The sequence below is a fragment of the Macaca nemestrina genome, chromosome 17, assembly GCF_043159975.1.
Source record: "Macaca nemestrina isolate mMacNem1 chromosome 17, mMacNem.hap1, whole genome shotgun sequence".
Taxonomy (NCBI): Eukaryota; Metazoa; Chordata; class Mammalia; order Primates; family Cercopithecidae; genus Macaca; species Macaca nemestrina.
Genome location: NC_092141.1, coordinates 81,628,858 through 81,649,606, shown reverse-complemented (window position 1 = coordinate 81,649,606; position 20,749 = coordinate 81,628,858). Strand labels below are relative to the sequence as shown.

At 48.8% G+C, this 20,749-nt stretch overlaps 1 protein-coding gene across 11 annotated transcripts in view; it reads left to right on the top strand.

The window, feature by feature from the left end:
- Window positions 1-20,749, top strand: part of LOC105469096 (solute carrier family 39 member 11) — a 565,539-nt gene that overhangs the window by 462,049 nt on the left and 82,741 nt on the right. For all 11 annotated transcript variants that reach the window (XM_071083524.1, XM_071083523.1, XM_071083528.1 and 8 more), the window contains one exon: window positions 15,813-15,882. In XM_071083524.1, coding sequence (XP_070939625.1) covers window positions 15,813-15,882 — 70 coding nt within the window. The remainder of the gene's footprint in view (window positions 1-15,812; window positions 15,883-20,749) is intronic.

Here is a 20,749-nt window from a genome sequence, read left to right as displayed (position 1 = left end):
ATTAGCTGAGCATGGTGGCATGCATCTGTGGTCCCAGCTGCTCAAGAGGCTGAGGTGGGAAGATTGGTCGGGCCCAGGAGGTCAAAGCTCCAGTGAGCCATGATGGCACCACTGCACTCCAGCCCAGGCCACAGAGTGAGACCTGTCTCAAAAATCAAAACGACAACACCACTAACTTCCAGAGAGCAAAGTCTTCTTAAATAGAAGGAAATGAGAATGAAATTAGCATCAGACTTTTCAGCAGCAGCATCAGATACTGGAAGATGATGGAACAATACCCTCAAGACATTGAGCAGACCAAGCACCATAGCTCATGCCTGTAATCCCAGCACTTTGGGAGACCAGGGTGGAAGGATCACTTGAGCCCAGGAGTTAGAGACCAGCTAAGGCAATAGAGTGAAACCCTGTCTTAAAAACAAATAAAAAGAAAAAAGATATTAAGGCATTAAGGCCCGGGCATGGTGGCTCATGCCTGTAATTCTAGCACTTTGGGAGGCCGAGGCAGGCAGATCACTTGAGGTCAGGAGTTCGAGACCAGCCTGGCCAACAGGGTGAAACCCCGTCTCTACTGAAAATACAAAATTAGCCAGGTGTGATGGTGCGTGCCTGTAATCCCAGCTACCCGGGAGGCTGAGGCAGGAGAATTGCTAGAACCCGGGAGGCAGAGGCCGCAGTGAGCCTTGCTCTGGGTGACAGAGCAAGACTCTGTTTTAAGAAAGAAAGAAAAAAAAGATATTAAGGAGAAGTAATTTGGAATGTAGCATTTTCAAGTCAAGCTATAAAGTCACAGAGAAAAATCAAAAATTTTCTTTTCTAGGTAAGGGTTCAGAAGTTGATCACCCACATATCCCGTAGGAGGTTAAGGAGGCCCCCTGACAAAATGAAGAAGGGACACAAGGGGATAATATGACCTAAGAAAGAGGGCATTACAGATGCTGTGAGTCCTTTTCCATGAGACACCTGAGGAGTCAGCGCCACAGAGGCAGGAAGTAGAAGGATGGTTGCCAGGGGCTGTGGGAGGGAGGAGGAGGAATGGGGATCCGCGTTCAGTGGGTAGATAGTTGCAATTATGCAAGATGTAAAGAGCTCTGGAGTCAGGCGCAGTGTCTCATACCTGTAATCCCAGCACTCTGGGAGGCCAAGGCAGGCAGATCACTTGAGACCAGGAGTTCGAGACCAACCTGGCCAACATAACAAAACCCTGTCTCTACCAAAAATACAAAATTAGCCAGGTGTAGTGATGCAGACTGTACTCCCAGCTACTGGGGTCGCTGAGGCACAAGAACCACTTGAACCCAGGAGGCAAAGATTGCAGTGAGCTGACATCATGCCATTGCACTCCAGCATGGGCGACAGAGCAAGATTCTGTCTCAAAAAAAAAAAAAAAAAAAAAAAAGAGCTCTGGAGATGGGTGGTGGTGATGGCTGTACAACACTGTGATTGCACTTAATGCCACTGAATGTACACTTAAAAATGAGGAAGATGCTCAATTACATGTTATTAATTCATATTTTATCACAATTAAAAATGGTAATAAGAAAGGGAGGAAGGACGGAAAGAACCTAATTAAAACCTAGACGATGAGAGGATGGGGGCCACGATTCTTACAACCGTCTTCTTCAAATGGGAAGAGTTTGAAGCCTTAGGACTGTTTTTCCTTACCTTCATATAGCAACCTGATATTAGAGAGAATCATATGTTAGCACTCCAATATTGTACACTCACTTTTTTGTTTTGAGACAGAGTCTCACTCTGTCGCCTAGGCTGGAGTACAGTGGCATGATCTTGGCTCACTGCAACCTCTACCTTCTGGGCTCAAGTGATTCTCATTCCTTAGCCTCCCAAGTAGCTGGGATTACAGGCGCCCACCACCACGCCTGTCTCATTTTTGTATTTTTAGTAGAGGCGGGGTTTTTGCCATGTTGGCCAGACTGGTCTCGAACTCCTGACCTCAGGTGATCCTCCCACCTCAGCCTCCCAAAGTTCTGGGATTATAGGCGTGAGCCACCATGCACAGCCTCCAGCCTTCTCTTTGAGCTAAGCCATAATGCCAATTTCTCAGACATCATCTTGGCATGACCAATAAGGCCGTGACCACACGGGGCCCACCCCAAGGTGCCGACAGTCTGCCGTCTGACACCTGAAACCTGGCAATTGCTGAACTGGGATGTGTGAGGCAGACAGTTATTTTTTTTCCTCCATTAACGATTGAAATACTGCTGCTTGTAGGAAAACATGCCCCTCCCTCCCTTGGATACATACGCTGTGGTGTGATGCCTGCCCTCCATGTAGTAAAACACACTAGTGATCTGAGACTTCAGAATCTTTTTCTTGCCTGGCTTTTAGAAATCCTTTGGTGGGAATCACATATGGGGAGTGATAAATGAACCTGTATCTTAGGTTATTTATCATCCTGAAGGAATTGCCAGAGTCTAATTTTGTTCAGAAGTCCTCGAAGGGAATTAAAAAAAAAAAAAATTCCTTTCCTCCAGGTTTTGAGGCCCTCAAGAACATACAAATTACAAAAACGTAAATAAGTCCTCCCCACCCCCCACCCCACATCCAGAGCTATTCCACAGTCAAGCGTGTGCGGAGTTCACGATGCCCATGTACGGCCTGTGGGGTGGGGTGAGGCTCCAATCACAGGCGATGTCGTTGTTGTGGTTCTGATGCCCATGTACGGCCTGTGGGGTGGGGTGAGGCTCCAATCACAGGCGATGTCATTGTGGTTCCGAGGCATCTGGCCCTAGGCTGCCTTTCCCTTGGACAAGGCAGTCGGGTCCGACCTGGGAACCAGACTGCACGACCCGTTCATGTGAAATCAGGGGAGGAATAGCAGGGATCAGTGGCCATCCTCCTCCTGGGGGTGTGAGACCTTCTTGTGGGATAATCCCCAGAGTGACTCTCTTGGCTCCCAAGCGGCACAGAATGGACGCCACCCCCCTCCACTGCAGAGTTACACCTGATTCCCCGACCATCTGGCTTGTGCCTTGCCCCAGGAATTCCCAGTCTCTTTGTGGAGACCTCCCGGCATTGATCTTTTCGTGAGCCAGGTGAGAGGCTGGGCCAGTAGAGCCTGTGTCTCTTTGTGCTCTCAGCTGCAGGCCTTCCCAGCCGGGAGGGATGTGTGGCTGAGTTCCTGGTACGACTTCCATCTAGTGTCTTACGAATCTGAGTCTGGAGTCATAGAGGTGCTTTCGGACATGCTTTCCCCTCTTTCTCTTAGAATGGTCCAGCCACCTCAGAGGCAGTATTTTCCTAGGATCAGGCAGAAAGATCCCTGTGACCAGTGCTTAGGGACCTCCTGCCTTCAGTGTGCAGGTGTGGGGCTGGGGACTGCTCCCACTGACTAGGGTGGGGTGGCACTTAGCAAAGCCTCCATCTGCAGCCCCAGTTTCCCAAGGGGACCAGAGAGCCTGCCCACCTCTGCTGCCCACTTATCACATGATAGGCTTGTCTTAGGAAAAATAATTCCCTTCTGACCACACTACTCATTGCCTCATGCTCCCATTGTCCTGTGTCCTCACATTGACAGAGCTTCTTGGGTTGTCCCTGCTTTCTAAGCCTCCCAGAGGAATTTGTTGTGAACATACAAGGTTCCCCAGAACATAGCCCCGTTCACTTGCATACAGTGAATCTGTCAGATCCAGACACTTCCCTGCCTGCCGTGGACTTTGGACGTGGAGGGAAGAAACCCAGTGGCCGGGTGATTGAGGAGGCTCTGACTTTGGAGTCAAGGAACTTTGCTACGGGGTTGCAAGCTTTTCTACACCACAGCTTCACTGGTGGAACAGAGTCTTTGGGAGCAACAGATAGCAGCGCTCCCCCCTCAGAGGGCACAGAGATTTCATGATCATTCCCTGTTGGGCAAGGCAGGGGGTATCTTGAGTTTTTGTGACTTCCAAGATGGCAGCTCTTCTGACAGCAGGTCCGCCCACTGAGTCAGAAGCTACCTGACCTGCCTTTTTGCTTCTGCTCAGTCCCTTGACCTCAAAACTAACAACTCCCTTGGTTATGAGCAATTACTCATTAAATAAATAAATGAAACCCAACAACAGAGTATGCTCAGCTTGGCAGAAAGAGGCTGGGAGAGTAGACCGTGGTGCCTTTTCTGGTCCCTCTCCTACACCTGGTCTGTCCTTGAGTCTGCAGAGATACTTCTTCAGATTCAGGACAAACCCAGGTGTGGACGACCGTGGTGCAAGGTCAGGGGAAGTTGGCTAGAGGCGTGCATCTGGGCGTGACACGGAGCTCGTTGGTTGGAACAGCTCGGAGTCTTCCATGCCAGCCTAGGCATTCTCTCCCTTTTTCTCTGAGGGAACCCAGAGATCTGATCTTTGTCTGGTTATTGAGAACTAAAGCAAATTGAAATTGACTCCGAGATGTGGATGTTTAACAAGATGCCTTCACCTGTTGTTTGAAGATGTGGCTGTCTGTCTTCGGTCATACAAACGCGGCGCTGCCTGTGTCTCCGCAGTCTGCTGGAGTCAGGCTCAATTCTAAGTCGGCAGCCATGACTGGAGAATAGCATTTTCTGGGTCTCTCACTGTTTCGGGGGATCCCAATGTGAAACAGTTGGAGATGCTGAAAAAGCACACTTGTCAACATTAATTAGGAAGTAATTATTTTAGTTACAAGGGGGATTCATGTTAGAGTATCTTCAATTGTCAATATTTCTTCATAAACAGTAGGATATGACTTTATTGATAACAATTTTTTTTTTTTTTGAGATGGAGCCGCCCTCTGTTGCCCAGGCTGGAGTGCAGTGGCACGATCTCGGCTCACTGCAACCTCTGCCTCCTGTGTTCAAGCGATTCTCCTGCTTAAGCCTCCCGATTAACTGGGACTACAGGCTCCCGCCACCACGCCTAGCTAATTTTTGTATTTTCAGGAGAGACGAGATTTCCCCATGTTGGCCAGGCTAGTCTTGAACTCCTGACCTCAGGTGATCCACCTGTCTTGGCCTCCCAAAGTGCTGGGATTACAGGCGTGAGCCACTGCACCCGGCCTTATTGATAAAAATTTGATTTAAAGTCAACGTTTCTAGAACACCTCTATTTTTCATCTTTCCCCACGTGTATCTTTTTCCAATATAAATAGCAGGATTAGTAATCCACTCTAGAAAACTGCATCAAACTACTTTTTCAAGAAAATAAGTTGGTAAATTTCCATCCTTTATACAGCCTCTAACAGACTCCACAGGGATTCCTTGGCGATAATACCTGGCTGGTTCTACCAACATTTGGTTTAATAATTGTGTAATACGATCAGAGTTCCTGCCTTCTTGATTTTGCTTCCTGCCAGACTTTTGCAACCAAAGACAGGCCAGGCAGGGTTATCAGCACATTGCCAGCCAGCCAGTCTCCCCAGAAGGCTCAGTTAAGTTTTGGGGCTCAGAGTGAGAATGAAGACAGCAGCCCTGCCCCGTGGTGTGTCTAAGCCTGCGCATCGGCTCTCCTGGTAGACTGTGACTGAGAAATCCCTGCTGCAGTGTTATGTGACATTGCTCCCTTCCCTGGTGTGTTGTCCTCTCACAGTTTAGTGACAGTTACCAGACAGGTTGGGACAGACGGGGAATCAAAGCTGAGCTCGTCCTTGGCCAGGGCGGTGGCTCGCGCCTGTAATTCCAGCACTTTGGGAGGCCGAGGTGGGCAGATCACCTGAGGTCAGGAGTTCAAGACCAGTCTGGCCAACCTGACGAAACCCCGTCTCTACTAAAAATACAAAAATTAGCCAGGTGCAGTGGTGTGCACCTGTAGTCCCAGCTACTTGGGAGGTGGAAGTTGCAGTGAACTGAGATCGCACCACTCCACTCCAGCCTGGGTGACAGAGTGAGGCTCTGTCTCAAAGGAAACATTCAATAAATCTGAGCTTGTCTAGCACCTCAGAGGCTCCTGATGCAGCTGGAGGTGGGCACGCCCTGTCCCCAAGGCCCCCATTGTCCACTCCAGCAATAGATGTTTCAACATATTTTGTTTTTAGTTTTGTTTATTAAATTAGAGACAGGGTCTCGCTCTGTCACCCAGACTGAAGTGCAGTAGTGTGATCATAGCTCACTGCAGCCTTGACTTCCTGGGCTCAAACGATCCTCTCTCCTCAGCCTCCTGAGTAGCTAGTACTACAGGTTCATGCCACCACACCCAGCCAATTTTTTTGTGTGTGGTAGATATAGGGTCTCACTATGTTGTCCTGGCTGATCTCAAACTCTTGGCCTCAAGTGATACTCCCATTGCATCCTCCCTAGTAGCTGGGACTACAGGTACACACCACCACACCCAGCTAATTTTTGTTATTATTATTTTTTTTTTTGAGATGGAGTCTCACTCTGTTGCTCAGGCTGGAGTGCAGTGGTGTGATCTCGGCTCACTGCAAGCTCCACCTCCCGGGTTCACACTATTCTCCTGCCTCAGCCTCCCGAGTAGCTGGGACTACAGGCCCCCGCCACCGCACCTGGCTAACTTTTTGTATTTTTAATAGAGATGGCGTTTCACCGTGGTCTCGATCTCCTGACCTTGTGATCCACCCGCCTCGGCCTCCCAAAGTGCTGGGATTATAGGCATGAGCCACCGTGCCCAGCCAATTTTTTAATTTTTTTGTAGAGATGGGGTCTTGCTATGTTGCCTAGGCTGGTCTTGAACTGGGCTCAAGAGATCTTCCTGCCTCGGCCTCCCAAATTGCTGGGATTACAGGAGTGAGCCACCACACCTGGCCTCTCAACGTGGTTATTTTTCTGGCTTTTAATGAGTGCCTTTTGGGACCTGAGAATGTACATGTGGATGTTCAGCCTTGCTTCTAGAGCTGAGTCCGTATTTACTGGTGAAGTGTCACCTGGCCTGAGGGATGTTATGAGGCTACCTGCCCTGTTCTTCCTAACCCACCTTCTCTCCTCATCCCAGTCATCCCTGACTGAGGAGTAGCTCCCAGCTTCAGAGGGCACTCCTCATGCAGAGAAGGATACCCTTGACCTTCCTTCAGCTTCTTTATCATATGTTTCAAAGCCCTCCTCTCTCCAGCAAATTTTTGCCTCTTGCCTAAATCCATCTAGCTGTAATTTAAGTCATTTTTCTCTTACTCTGTCTTTAGGGGAGATGGAAATGAATAAGCCATCCCATAACTTGTCATTTCTCCACCCTTGGGGTTTGTTGGTGGTAGTAGTGGTGGTGGTGGTGGCTGTGTATAATATTTATTAAGCCTCCACAGGCTCTTATCTGCTTATCTTAATTTGAACACTTTTTTAAATCAAGGAGGAAAAGTCGTGGCATCACCCCTTATTTCGTGTGTGGCCTTTGCATTGACATTTTCTAGGCTTCTTCTGGCTATAACTTCTGGAACTGATACTATGAGTGCTTAAACCAGAGGCCCAGCTGGAGAACAAATGGCGTGGAACAAAGAGGTTTAGTGACATCCACATAATGCCCTAAGAGACAAAGAATGAATGGTACAGGCACAGGATGGAGAACGGTGGCTTCACAACAGCATACAGGGAAAGATTGCGCGTTTAATTAGCTGTGAGCCCAGGAGGAATCTCCCGTGAGAAAGCCACCCAAGAGGAATGTGTTCATGAGCTGCCGTGAGGTCTGGGTCAAGTCCAGAACAAGGGGAATGACAGCCCTCTACTTCCTACCCCTGGTCTGACCACCCTGAAACAGCTGTATCCTGTTTAGAAGCCCCTCTCATGCTGAGATGATCTGAGCTGGGCCAACATCCCAGGGAGCATAGTCTGGCAGGAAGAGAAGAATGTCCCCATAGCATCTCTGAGTGGGCCATTTCTGTCCCAGCAGCGGGCTCTGCCGAACCAAGGTAATTGTACTTCTCAAGCTACCCTGTACAGGTGTCCCCTCCCATCCACTCATTACCAACGCCCATAAATGTCAGGTGCTATGGTCTGAATATTTGTGTTTCTTAAAAATGTGTGAGGCCAGGTGCTACTCAGGAGGTTGAGGCATGAGAATCGCTTGAACCGGGGAGATGGAGGTTGCAGTGAGCTGAGATTGTGCCACTGTACTCCAGCCTGGGTGACTGAGCAAGACTGTGTCTCAAAAAAAGAAGAAAGAAAGAAAAAGAAAAGAAAAGATGCGTATGCTGAGATTCTAACCACCAATGCGATGGTGTCAGGAAGCGAGACTCTGGGGAGGTGATTAGGTCTTGAGGTTGGAGCCCTCGTGAGTGGCATTAATGCCCGTAGAAAAGAGGCCCGAGAGAGAGGCCCCCTCACCCTTCCCATCATATGAAGACACAGCAAGGAACCCCCCATCTGTGAACCAGGACGCTGGCCCTCACCAGACACCAACTCTGCGGGCACCTTGATCTGAGACTTCTCAGCCTCCAGAACTGGGCGAGAAGAATGCAAACTCCACCCCATGCCCTTAAAACTAAGAGCTGCTTATAGGTCCATTGAAAGAGAGAACACTTTTCATTGTTTGCTTTCCTACCACTGACTTAAACTCTAACCGTGTTCTATTCATATAATAGTTTAATTTTTTTTTTTGTTTTCTGTAAGTGTCCCTCATCGGGAGAGAAGAAAAGTAACATTTGGCAATCTCTGAAGACATCTTTGTTATAACTGGGACAGGAGGTGCTCCTGGCGTCTAGTGGGTAGAGGCCAGGGATGCTGCAAAACGCCCTACAGTGGCCAGAATAGTCCCCCACAACCAGATGTCAATAGTGAGGAACCCTGAACAGGCCTGTCAGGTACATTTCATTTTTTTTTTTCATTATTTTTTTTGAGATGGAGTCTCGCTCTGTTGCCCGGGCTGGAGTGCAGTGGCGTGATCTCCGCTCACTGCAAGCTCCGCCTCCCGGGTTCACGCCATTCTCCTGCCTCAGCCTCCCGAGTAGCTGGGACTACAGGCACCCGCCACCACGCCCGGCTAATTTTTTGTATTTTTAGTAGAGATGGAGTTTCACCATGTTAGCCAGGGTGGTCTCCATCTCCTGACCTCGTGATCCGCCCTCCTCGGCCTCCCAAAGTGCTGGGATTACAGGCGTGAGCCACTGCGCTCGGCCAGGTACATTTCATTGAACACAACCATCCTGTAAGCAAAGCAGTGTTATTCCCCTTTCACTTTTGCAAGTACCTTAAATAATATACTAAGATTTGAGCCCGGGTTTATCTCAACCGTTTTTGTTACTGTTTTCCACAGAGGAGGGCATGGAGGGATGGAGTTGCAAGGGCAACGGGGAGGTGGAGAGAGGCAGGCACAGCCGCCTTCCAGCCCCAGGCGGAGGTTGGAGTGAGCTGCTTCCGCTTTGGTGCTTATGTTCAAGTTTGTCCTCCAGACTCTGCCTCACCCTGCGTTCAATCGGACTTCCTAACCCAGGCTTGGCAGTTCAGTTTCCCTGAGCTAATGGCAATAGCTTTGTAAAGGGGCAAGAACTTATTCACAGTATGAGTTGGGTTTCTTCTGTTTGCACTCGGGGTGGGACACCAGGGCGTGAGCACCAGTGGGCATTTTTCCTCCTTTCCTTTTCCACCCAGTGAGTTCTTTCTACCGTCTGTTGATCTTCAGTGTCGGCCTGAATTCTCGTTGTGGTGTTCTTTCTGCATACATAACTAACATGTCCTGCCTTCTCATGAGCTTGACTCTCAGGGCTCACCTCTGTTTCCAGACGTGGTAACAAATACACCGTGTTTCCCCAGGACCTCTTCTTCCTGTTTCACTTTCTAGATCCGGGGGGAAAGTGGACTGAAGCCTCCTAAGGCAGCGTGGAGCTGTGGTTCCCTCCCGCCAGGGCCACTGGAGAACTGAGAGGAAAGATGTGCTTATCTGCAAACCATCACGGAATGCTCATTTGTGAACTTTTGTCCCTGCTACTGGCCTGGCCCGAGGTCCAGGATGGGCCGGAGGGAAAATGCATTCCCTTTGCTCCAAACCTCTTCAGGGTACGGAGACTCAGATGCCAGTGTTCACTACCCGTGGGGCCATGTCATAGCTGGAGGAAAGCTGCGAGCAAACTGGGCAGCAGAGGACACTTGGGGGTGGGGAATAGAATGAGAGACTGCGGATCACGACCCAGCTCTAGCCTCCCCAGCTGGGTCACCTAGGGCAGGCCCTTTTCCTCATCTGCTCACTGGGTGCTCCCTTCCCCAACCTCCCAAAGCTGTTGTGAGCATTTATATAAGTCATCGAGCTGAGGCTGCTGAACTCCGAGCTAAACTACTCGAAGCGATTGTTTTGCTAATTAGCATGCACTATTATTTGCATTAAAATGACTAATTAGAAGAAAATTTTTAACAAAAGAGTCAACCAGCTGTTGTTTATGGTTTTAGAAAGTGAATTTTCTCCAAGGGAGGGATATGCCTGTCTAGTGTCAGGAAGTAGTTCCCTTGATTTCTCCCCAAGGGTCCCTGGTGAAGATCTGTGCCTTGCAGACCCACCGTTACCGATGGATGGTCTCAGGTGTGTGAGTGCAAAACAAGGTTGAGAATAGCAGGCTTGTAAATACTGGACTCCTCAAAGGCAGGACACTGGCCAGGTGGCAGCAGGTCACATGTTCTCGAAGTTCATATTCTCGTGACCAGGGACACGGGCAGCTCCCACGACTCGGCCTGCACAAGCAAGGCTGCCTCCTCCCTAATGGAAAGGATGTCAGAAACCCTTAGGCATACCCATCGCAGCCTGCCCTGAAATGCAGCTCTCGCCAACGTCAGGCACCTCACCTAGGATACTCTTTTTTTTGAGATGGAGTCTCACACCGTCACCCAGACTGGAGTGCAGTGGCGCCATCTCGGCTCACTGCAACCTCTGCCTCCCGAGTTCAAGCGATTCTCCTGCCTCAGCCTCCCTAGTAGCTGGGATTAAAGGCGTGAGCCAGCACGCCCAGGTATTGTTTTGTATTTTTAGTAGAGACGAGGTTTCACCATGTTGGCCAGGCTGGTCTTGAGCTCCTGATCTCAAGCAATTCGCCCACCTCAGCCTCCTAAAATGCTGGGATTACAGGCACGGGAGCCACCGCGCCCGGCTGGGTACTCCTTCTTGCCTACCTCTTTTGGATGGTGTCACATCCATCAGGCGAACCTTAAAATATTGAACATGGATCCACACCCCTTTCTGATACTTGAGTAGTGGCTTTCATCGTATCTACTCATGGAGTGATGAAGGACCTTCACCCTGGGCCTCGGACTCAGAACCTACCTGTGTCTCTCAGACCAGCTCCCATCACCTTCCCTCTCTGATCTGTGGACTGGAGGTGACAGTCCCAAGCTATGTTTGAATTAGCCATTTTAATGCAAATGATAGTGTTCCACATTAGGCCTGAAGGCTGCAAATTAGGCCTTGTCTTCAAGATCCTAATCTCTCTGTGATTCTTTGCCTTAGGAAATGGGGCACTGGTGGCCCTTTCTATGCTAGACACTGGACTCTACGCCTTATACCTACAGTGAAATGTATGTGTCGATACTAGTCTAGTCTATCATTGATTACTGTAAAAATACATAAATCTATTATAAAAAGTTAAAATTTATCAAAAATTATACCCTTCAACACAGGTCATATATGGTGCCACTCGCAATGAAGAGAAATATAAGCAAACATAAAGATGCAGTGTTAAGCCTCTAATCTCAGCACTTTGAGAGGCTGAGGCAGGAGGATCCCTTGAGGCTAGGAGTTCAAGATCAGCCTGGACAACTTAGTGAGACCATCTCTATGAAAAACTTTTTAAAAAATTAAAACATTTAAAAAATGATGTAATATTAAGTCATAACTACATAGAATTAACTACAGCCCACTGTACTACTGCAACCATTTTGTAGCCCCCTCCTGTTGCTGTTGCAGTGGGCTCAGGTGCTGCAGGTGTCTGCGTAAAAGGCCTTGTCGGGCTCGGCTTGGTGGCTCACGCCTGTAATCCCAACACTTTGGGAGGCCGAGGCGGGCGGATCACCTGAGGTCAGGAGTTCGAGACCAGCCTGACCAACATGGAGAAACCCTGTCTCTACTAAAAATGTAAAATTAGCTGGGCATGGTGACACATGCCTATAATCCCAGCTACTCAGGAGGCTGAGGCAGGAGAATCACTTGAACACGGGAGGCAGAGGTTGTGGTGAGCCGAGATCGCACCATTGCACTCCAGTCTGGGCAACAAGAGTGAAACTCCGTCTCAAGTTCAAAAAAAAATAAAAAAGGTCTTGTGACACTAAGCATCTCCTCGTGAGCAGTTCACCTCTGCAGTGAATTGCATGTTACCGTAAAAAGTGATCTCTCTCAGTTCTGACGTATTTTTCATCATGTTTAGTGCAATACCGTAAACCTTGAATAACACCACAGGACCCATACCGAGTGCCATTAGAGATACTGGAGGTGCTCCCAAGAAGCAAAGAAAAGTCATGACATTACAAGAAAAAATTAACTTGCTTCATATGTACCATAGTTTGAGGTCTGCAGCTGTGGGTGCCTGCCGTTTCAGACAGACAACGCCTCTTTATGAACGGACAGTGTAAACATATGGTCTTGATAAATACAGTACAGCACTGTAAATGTATTTTCTCTTCCTTATGATTTTCTTAACATTAAGAACTTCTATGTAGCTTGCTTTACTGTAAGAATATAAGAAGTGTTATCTAGCTTACTTTCTTGTAAGAATACCATATATAATATATATAGCACACAAAATATGTGTCAATTGACTTTATGTTCTTGGTAAGGCTTTTGGTCGGTATTAGACTATTGGGAACGTTTCTGGGGGAGTCAAAAGTTACATGTGGGTTTTCGACTGTGCAGGGGATTGGTGCCCCTAATCCCTGCATTGTTCAAGGTTGTCAATTGTAACTAAAAAATAATTTTTAAAAATGCATATCGATTTTAAAGTCTGGTTGCCCTGGTAGTGCTGACTCCAGTCAACCACCTTCAGCCTCAGAGCTGTTAAAGGGAGAGTTGGGGAGCCTTCTCCGTGGCCTGCTTGGGTGTACACATGCATGCTGAGAGGCCAGGCCCAGAAGGCTTGATGCTGCTGTCTGGTTTTGGAAAGACCTCCCTCTAACTACCGGCTTCTGAACCTGGCGGGGGCTCAAGAGTCACAGCGGCTGATCTCTGGAGTCGAGCTTGCAGTGTGGGGCAAGCTCCAGTGTCCTAGGACTCTGTGTCCTGACGTTGGTTGTTATAAGAAAAGTGGAAGGATACCTGGTAGGGAATCAGAATCCCAAATTCTCACCAGGTGCAGTGGCTCATGCCTTTAATCCCAGCACGTTGGGAGGCCAACATGGTGAAACCCCATCTCTACTAAAAGTACAAAAATTAGCTGGGCATGGGGGCACATGCCTGTAATCCAGCTACTTGGGAGGCTGAGGCAGGAGAATCACTTGAACCCAGGAGGTGGAGGTTGCAGTGAGCTGAGATCGCACCACTGCACTCCAGCCTGGGCAACAGAGTGAGACTCTGTCTCAAGAAAAAAGAAAAAAGAATCCCAAATTCTCAACCTGCAGCTTACAGTGGTCACAGCTATCCCATCAGGACCCCACAGGAGATCAAGCACAAAGGGTAAAATGAGGCAAAAAAAAAAAAAAAAAAAAAAAGAACACCTTATTCCTTAGCAGGATCTTTGGGCTCCAGACCCCATTGCGGTCTCTTGTTGAGCCAGACTGCATCACAGGTGAGCAACATGCGATAAGTCTCCACTGGCTTCTTGTCCCCAGGTGTCTCCTGGAGTCAGTATCACAATTCCGGCATCCTGGACCCACTTGAAACAGACAGGACACAAGGAAGAAACGGGCTGTACTACGAGGCAGTGAATCAAAAGAAAATCAGTTCCTCTCACTCAGTAGATTTTTATATCTTCCCTCTTCTTAAAAAAAAAGTTCTAATTTGACCCCCGCAAAGCCCTTGGCCTTGCTGCTGAACAGTGGTGGTAATTCAGTAGTTCTCCTTCGTGTTTGGATCGACGGGAATCATTGCCCTCTTCACAGATGTCAGAAGCGCCCTGATGCTGTGCTTCCACCCCTTTGGTCCACGGCCACTGGGTCAGGTCCATTTCCTTCCATGACCCTCACTACTCCATCAGATACACGCAGACCAGCGTCATCCTCCCACATCTGATCCCTCGGCGAGTGGCTGGTGAACTTGGCAAGCCCGTGAACCACAGGAAAGGACCTGAAAACCCATCTCGTCTAGCCCAATGCTGCAAGCTCGACTCTAGCCACCCCCTCAGTGTAGACCGCATCTGTCTGCACCATTTGAGGGTGGTTCCTTTGAAAGCTGGAATGTTCTTCAAAGAGCAGTCGTATAAAAATGTATGCTTGGGTGGACACGGTGGCTCATGCCTGTAATCCCAGCACTTTGGGAGGCTGAGGCAAGCGGAACACAAGGTCGGGAGATCGAGACCATCCTGGCTAACACGGTGAAAGCCCGTCTCTACTAAAAATATAAAACATTAGCTGGGCGTGGTGGTGGGCACCTGTAGTCCCAGCTACTCAGGAGGCTGAGGCAGGAGAATGACATGAACTCGGGAGGCGGAGCTTGCAGTGAGCCGAGATGGCACCACCGCACTCCAGCCTGGGCGACAGAGCAAGACTCTGTCTCAATAAAAAATAAAAATAAATAAAAATAAAAATGCATGCTGGTGGTGGTGATCGTGCCACCCCTCCTCCTTTCCTGCCGACAAGACCCCAGTTTATTCGGATGGCGGCTCCCTTGATTTCAGGGAGCATGGGCAGGGTAGGCTCTTTCCCGGCCCCAGAGAGGGATGGAGACTGGCCTCAATCAGTCCCGGAGTCTCAGGATTTGGGGCCTGAGGCTGTGATGGAACCAGGGATGGGCATTTGCTCCTGTTCTGGCCAAAGAGGTATGAGGGATGCCGGGAAAGGCGTTCATTCCAGAGTAATGAGCCAAAGACTTGATAAAGAAAGGTTTCTACCTTTCTACTTTCTTCTTGCCTAGGATGTAGTTGAGATGCCTGGAAGTAGCACAGTCACTTTGCAACTATGAGGACCTAGTGGTGAGGATGAAGAAAAAAAAAAACGAAAACAAAAGACGCTTGTGTCTACAGTGACATCATCGGGCTGCCGTATCAACCTTGGACTTTCTGTTGCATGAGCTAATAAATAAAGCCCTGTGTGTTTAGGCCAGGGGTTATGAAAAGTCCAGATAGTAAATATTTTGGGTTTCAGGCCATACGGTTTCTGTCCCAACTACTCCACTGTGCTAATATACATGAAACCAGCCATAAACAATTCGTTAGCCAATAAGCATGGCTGTGTGCCAATACAACTTCATTTACAGACACTCAAATTTGAATTTTATATAATTTTCTTTTTTCTTTTTCTTTTTTTTTTTTTTTTTTTGAGACAGAGTCTCACTTTGTTACCCAGACTGGAGGGCAGTGGCACACTCTTGGCTTCCTGCAACCTCTGCCTCCTGTGTTCAAGTGATTCTCCTGCCTCAGCCTCTCGAGTAGCTGAGATTACAGGCGTGCACCACCATGCCCTGCTAACTTTCGTATTTTTAGTAGAGATGGGATTTCACCATGTTGACCAGGCTGGTCTCGAACTCCTGACCTCAGGTGATCTGCCTGCCTCGGCCTCCCAGAGTGGTGGCATTACAGGCATGAGCCACCGTGCCTGGCCAAATTTTATATAATTTTCATGTGTCATGAAGTAGTCTTTGTTTTTTCAATTACTTAAAAAATACAAAAATCATTCCTAGGTTGCAGGCAGCAGCCATTTGGACCCCATGCCTTAGTTTCCCTGGGTTTAAGCTGCTGTTGGTATGATTTCCTGTGACTGGCAGCCTCATGCAGTCCTACTTGACACGGTGACAGTGATGGTGATGTTCCTTATTGGGAAATATTCCTAACCCCTCTTGTTTTTCTTATGTCTATTTCAGAGGGTCTCGCTGTTGGAGTTGGATTCGGGGCTATAGAAAAGACGGCATCTGCTACCTTTGAGAGTGCCAGGTAAGCCAGCACCCTGGTACCCCAGAGCATGGTTCTGCACCCAGGGGTGCTCCGGGTGTGCGTGTCACCTGGGTGGGCTGTCTGTGCATTATCATTCAGCACCCCAGCCCCACTGATGGAGGCCGCATGGGGTCCGGTGAAGGCCATCCCTGAGAAAGGAGTCTTTCAAATGAGCTATTAAGTGGGTGATGATCATTTTGAAAACAAAACATGGACAGAATCGCAAGCTGTACTCTAAGCACTTCAAAGGTGTGAAGACTGATGACAAAAAACAAAGGCAGCCACTGACACTCTTCAGGCCTTTCCTTTTCGAAGCCCTCCCTTTGTCTTTCTTGACGCTGGGCTCTCCTGGTTTCCCTCTCTCTTTCCACCTGCTCCTGGAAAGTCCCTTTGGTGGTGGGCTTCTCATCCTATGGCCTGTTCTTAAGAGGTGATGTTCCCGGGGACCTGTATCTAGAACATCCTTCCTTTTCACTGAACGCGCCATCCCTGGACAACCTTCTCCATTCTTTTGACTTTATTTTCCATGTGTTTGCTGGTGATACCCAAGTCGAGCTCCAGCCGAGTCTTTTGTCCTGAATACGTGTTCTTATATTTCTCCATCTGTTTTCATGTAGAACCTGCCCTTCCTCCAGGATTCCCTGTCACTGCTGTACCCAACTGACCGAGCCAACCTTGCCGTCACTCTCAATGTCACATTTTCCCTCACCTTCCATACTCAAGCACCGGGCCTTGTACATTCTTTGCTCTTCTACCTGCCTGGGAATAAACAGGGCGTGGGTAAGGTCACAGCCTTGGGATCACATGCCGTTCTCTAGACGTGGTGCAGGTGAGGTCTCTATGGTCCACCCAGACCCACAAAGCCATAAATGCCACACTCTGCAGGATGGAACCTTCTATCTGAAGGCAGCAAACTCAAGTGGCTTCAGGGGACTAAAAGATCATCAAAATGGGTGGAGACAGTCAGCTGAAGACAGTTGGGAACCATGAGGACTGAGGCAAACTTTAAACAGCATGCGCACTATCTAAAGGTAGTTGAATTCACAATTATTTTAAAACATAACTCAGTGCAGTGACTCAGGGGCGACTGCTTTATCACTCCTGTAGCTCATTCACTGTCTTCAGACTGATGCAGTCCCAAAATATTCTCCCTGACTCCCCCCAGGAAATAGCACTCCCTCCTGCGCCCGTTGATCGTGACTGTCAAAAACGAATTTCTCACATAACCCCTTTTCCATCCTTCCCCGGTTACCAAGCCTGCATGGGGCCTGTTTATGCACCCTGAGGACTATGTTCAGACCACTTCCTTGCATCTATTTCCCCAGCTGAAGTGGAGCCCCTGTGTGTTACATGTAGTCATTGCCGGTCACTGAATTCTAAGGCTGTATGTTAAGAGGCGTGCCTGCTCCATGAAGCCTCAAATATGTGCATGGACAAGAATGTTCTAGGGCAAAACGTTTCGTGTTCTCAACTTCATATTCCTGCCTCTCAGACTCCCAAGTCATTCATTAAAATAATGCCCATGGTGAAAATCACATGAGATGGTAGACGAGGGCAGAGCCTTTAGAATGGAAGAAATGTCACCCAAAACAAGGGCTAATGATGACTCGTCACATCCTGCAGACTGCTCTTCTAAGCGCGGGGCCTGGGGTGGGGGCATGTAGCTCTTCTGCCCCTGGCACAGCAGTTTTGATCCTGACTCTACTAGACCACAAGAGACTTCAGAGTCAAGCAATATCCACGGGGCCGAAGAGCCCAGAGGGTCTGACCTTATAAACATTCAAAGGCCAGGTCCTCCCGGAGCACAGGAAACCACACAGGCTGCAGAAGATCTGTGCCCAGCAAGTGACAGCTGTGCCCCAGGCATGGAACTCACAGGCCAGGCTCTCTGTCTGGTGGCACCACGTCCCCCGCGACATCATCATGTCAACTCCAATGTTCCTCTGTTCTATCACCTGCACTTTCTGCCAATCTTTGTAAGTATTTCGGAAGAAAGTGGAGCAAAAATATTTCCAACTCAGCTCCTCCCTTCCCTGGACCAAACAGATTCTCTCTGAGTTATAAAAGCCCTCAACCGGATCCTCTAACTGGGGTGGAGTCAGTGCAGCGGGCCTCAGTGTCTTCAGCCTCACGAGACCCTCTGCTATACAAGCATCACTGGAGGGTCCATATGCCCCCACTCCTGACCCGTTATCGTCACAGCCTGCGGGGCAGTAATGACGGAGCTCTGCTGTCATCGCCACTGTGTCCACAGAGTAATGAGGGCGGGGGGCCCTGCAATGCAGGCTGGAGAGAAGCAATGGGGGAAGAACATTCCCTCAAGCAGACCCTTCAGCCCATTCTCCCCACTTTGAAAAACACATCGAGTTTGTGATTCCCTCCTTCCTAAATGTCTGCCCTCTTCTTCTTGGGTGGCAAGATGTAGAACAGCCCCCACGCCAAGGCTTGTTAGCTTTCTCTGCCTTTAGTTCACACTACACATAGGATTTCATAGGAGGATAGGGACTAGAGTGTAGTGGAGAGTAAGGACTTTCCACTTGAGTAGCCACGAGGGAAAGGTGCGTGCTGAAGTATAGCCTGGACAGGCAGAGCCTGCCTCCCTGCAAGGCTGTAGAATTGCTCAACCAATAACAGGTTGGGGCCAGTGTTGTGCCTGTTGACACAAGGACGTCAAGGGCTGCAGCTTCCAGTTGTCTCATAATGCTGGGGCTTTCAAACCAGCATCTGTGCTTGTGTGTAGAGTCCAGAGAAGCCAGCCCTGCAGAAACAGGCTGCTATGGTGTTCATACACCAAGGCAGTATCTTGCCTTAGATTACCACCTGCAATCCAGGATGAGACTTTGGCTTGATCGATTGCACTAAATCCACCCACACTCTCGGTTCCGTCTTTTTTTTTTGAGACGGAGTCTTGCTCTGTCGCCCAGGCTGGAGTGCGGTGGTGCAATCTCAGCTCACTGCAAGCTCCGCCTCCCGGGTTCCCGCCATTCTCCTGCCTCAGCCTCCCGAGTAGCTAGGACTACAGGCGCCCGCCATCACGCCCAGCTAATTTTTTTTGCATTTTTAGTAGAGATGGGGTTTCACTGTGTTAGCCAGGATGGTCTCGATCTCCTAACTTCGTGATCTGCCTGCCTCAGCAAAGTGCTGGAATTACAGGCATGAGCCACTGCGCCCAGCCAGTTCCCTCTTTCAAGAAGGAAAAGAAAAGGTACTGACACTGTAAGACGATGAAAGTAGAGTGAACAGACCACCCTGTTGGATGAGCCATTGGTAAAATCATGTAGTCCTCAGCATTGAATAAAGCCACATGAGGCCAGGACCACTGTGACACAGAGTGCCAGGCAGAGGGACTGTGTACCAGCCCCTGCCTGCCCAGAATCTCCCAGACTCAACCAGTTCAGCCTCCACTGAGGCTGCAAATGCTTAGCTATCTTCTGAGCAGTCCTGGTCTCCGCTCATTCATTCATGCATCCGTTCTTTAGTGAGTACTGGTATGTGTCCCACATTATGCTAGTCACTGCAGAAAACACAATTCGTATGACAGAAATCTTCCAAAAAGCTGAACATTTGTCACTAGTACTTCCAGTAACATGGTGAGCTCAGCTGACGTGGATGTCCCACTGCAAACACACACACAAGTAAACATGGTTTTTACTACACAGCCAAGAACTAAGGAGAAAGAAATGCCAGATGCTAGAAATAAAGGGAAAAATCAAAGGCACCATGGAAGGTGGTTTCAGATCCTTACAGAGGTTCAAAGGACTGAGGGTTAGACCTCATGCCCATGGAGCAGATGGAGCCGTGGCCTTGCCCTTGGATATCATGAAACTGAAACAGCCAAGCCTAAAGGCCAGGACTTACAGGTATTGCTTTCTGTAAAAGGGGCTATAAAACTCCACCCACTGGTCCAGGAACTTGCCTGTGCAGCTTGTCCTCTCTCCAGAATCTTGGACAGAGAGACAGGGTATAAGGCATAGTAAACGATGTGCAGGATAGGAAAACCCTAGACCTGCATCACACGAGGGTGTACGGTACAAACCTTTGCACTGTGTCTTGTACCAGAAACCTCAAATAAAGAACATAAATACTGGCCTAGGATAATAGAAATATTTTAGGCTCTAGCAGGAACAAACATAAAGTCCTCACCTACACAAAGCCCTAACTCTTCCACTAACCAGCCACAGCAGATGCCTGGGGCAAGGAAGAGGACTCAAGTACAGTTACACTTACTCTCAAATAGAAAATAAAATAGAAGCAAACCACATAGGGAAACATGCTGCGCAGGAAAGATAGCGCTCACAAAACTAGAAATAAGAAAACTACAGGAGAAATGCATCAGACAGACCCGAACTGAGGCACAAAGTACCTGACCAGCCCTCCTCAAAACTGCCAGGATGGTCCCGAAACAAGGGAAGTCTAAAAAACCGTCCAGAGTAGATGAAGGAGACTAAATGTAAGATGGGATCTTTGTACAGAAAAGAGACATTAGGGAAGAACTAGTGAAATCTGAATACACTGTGTAGTGTAGTTAAAAGTAATGCACATGGCCAGGTGCGGTGACTCACGCCTATAATCCCAGCACTTTGAAAGGCTGAGGCAGGCAGATCCCTTGAGGTCAGGAATTCAAGACCAGCCTGGCCTACATACTTCTGAAACCCCATCCCTACTAAAAGTACACAAATTAGCTGGGTGTGGTAGTGGGTGCCTTTGATCCCAGCTACTTAGGAGGCTGAGGCAGGAGCGCTTGAACTCGGGAGGCAGAGGTTACAGTGAGCTGAGATCTCACCACTGGCCGCCAGCCTGGGCAACAGAGCGAGACTCTATCTCAAAAAAAAGAAAAGAAAAGGACCTGTAATCTCAGCCCTTTGGG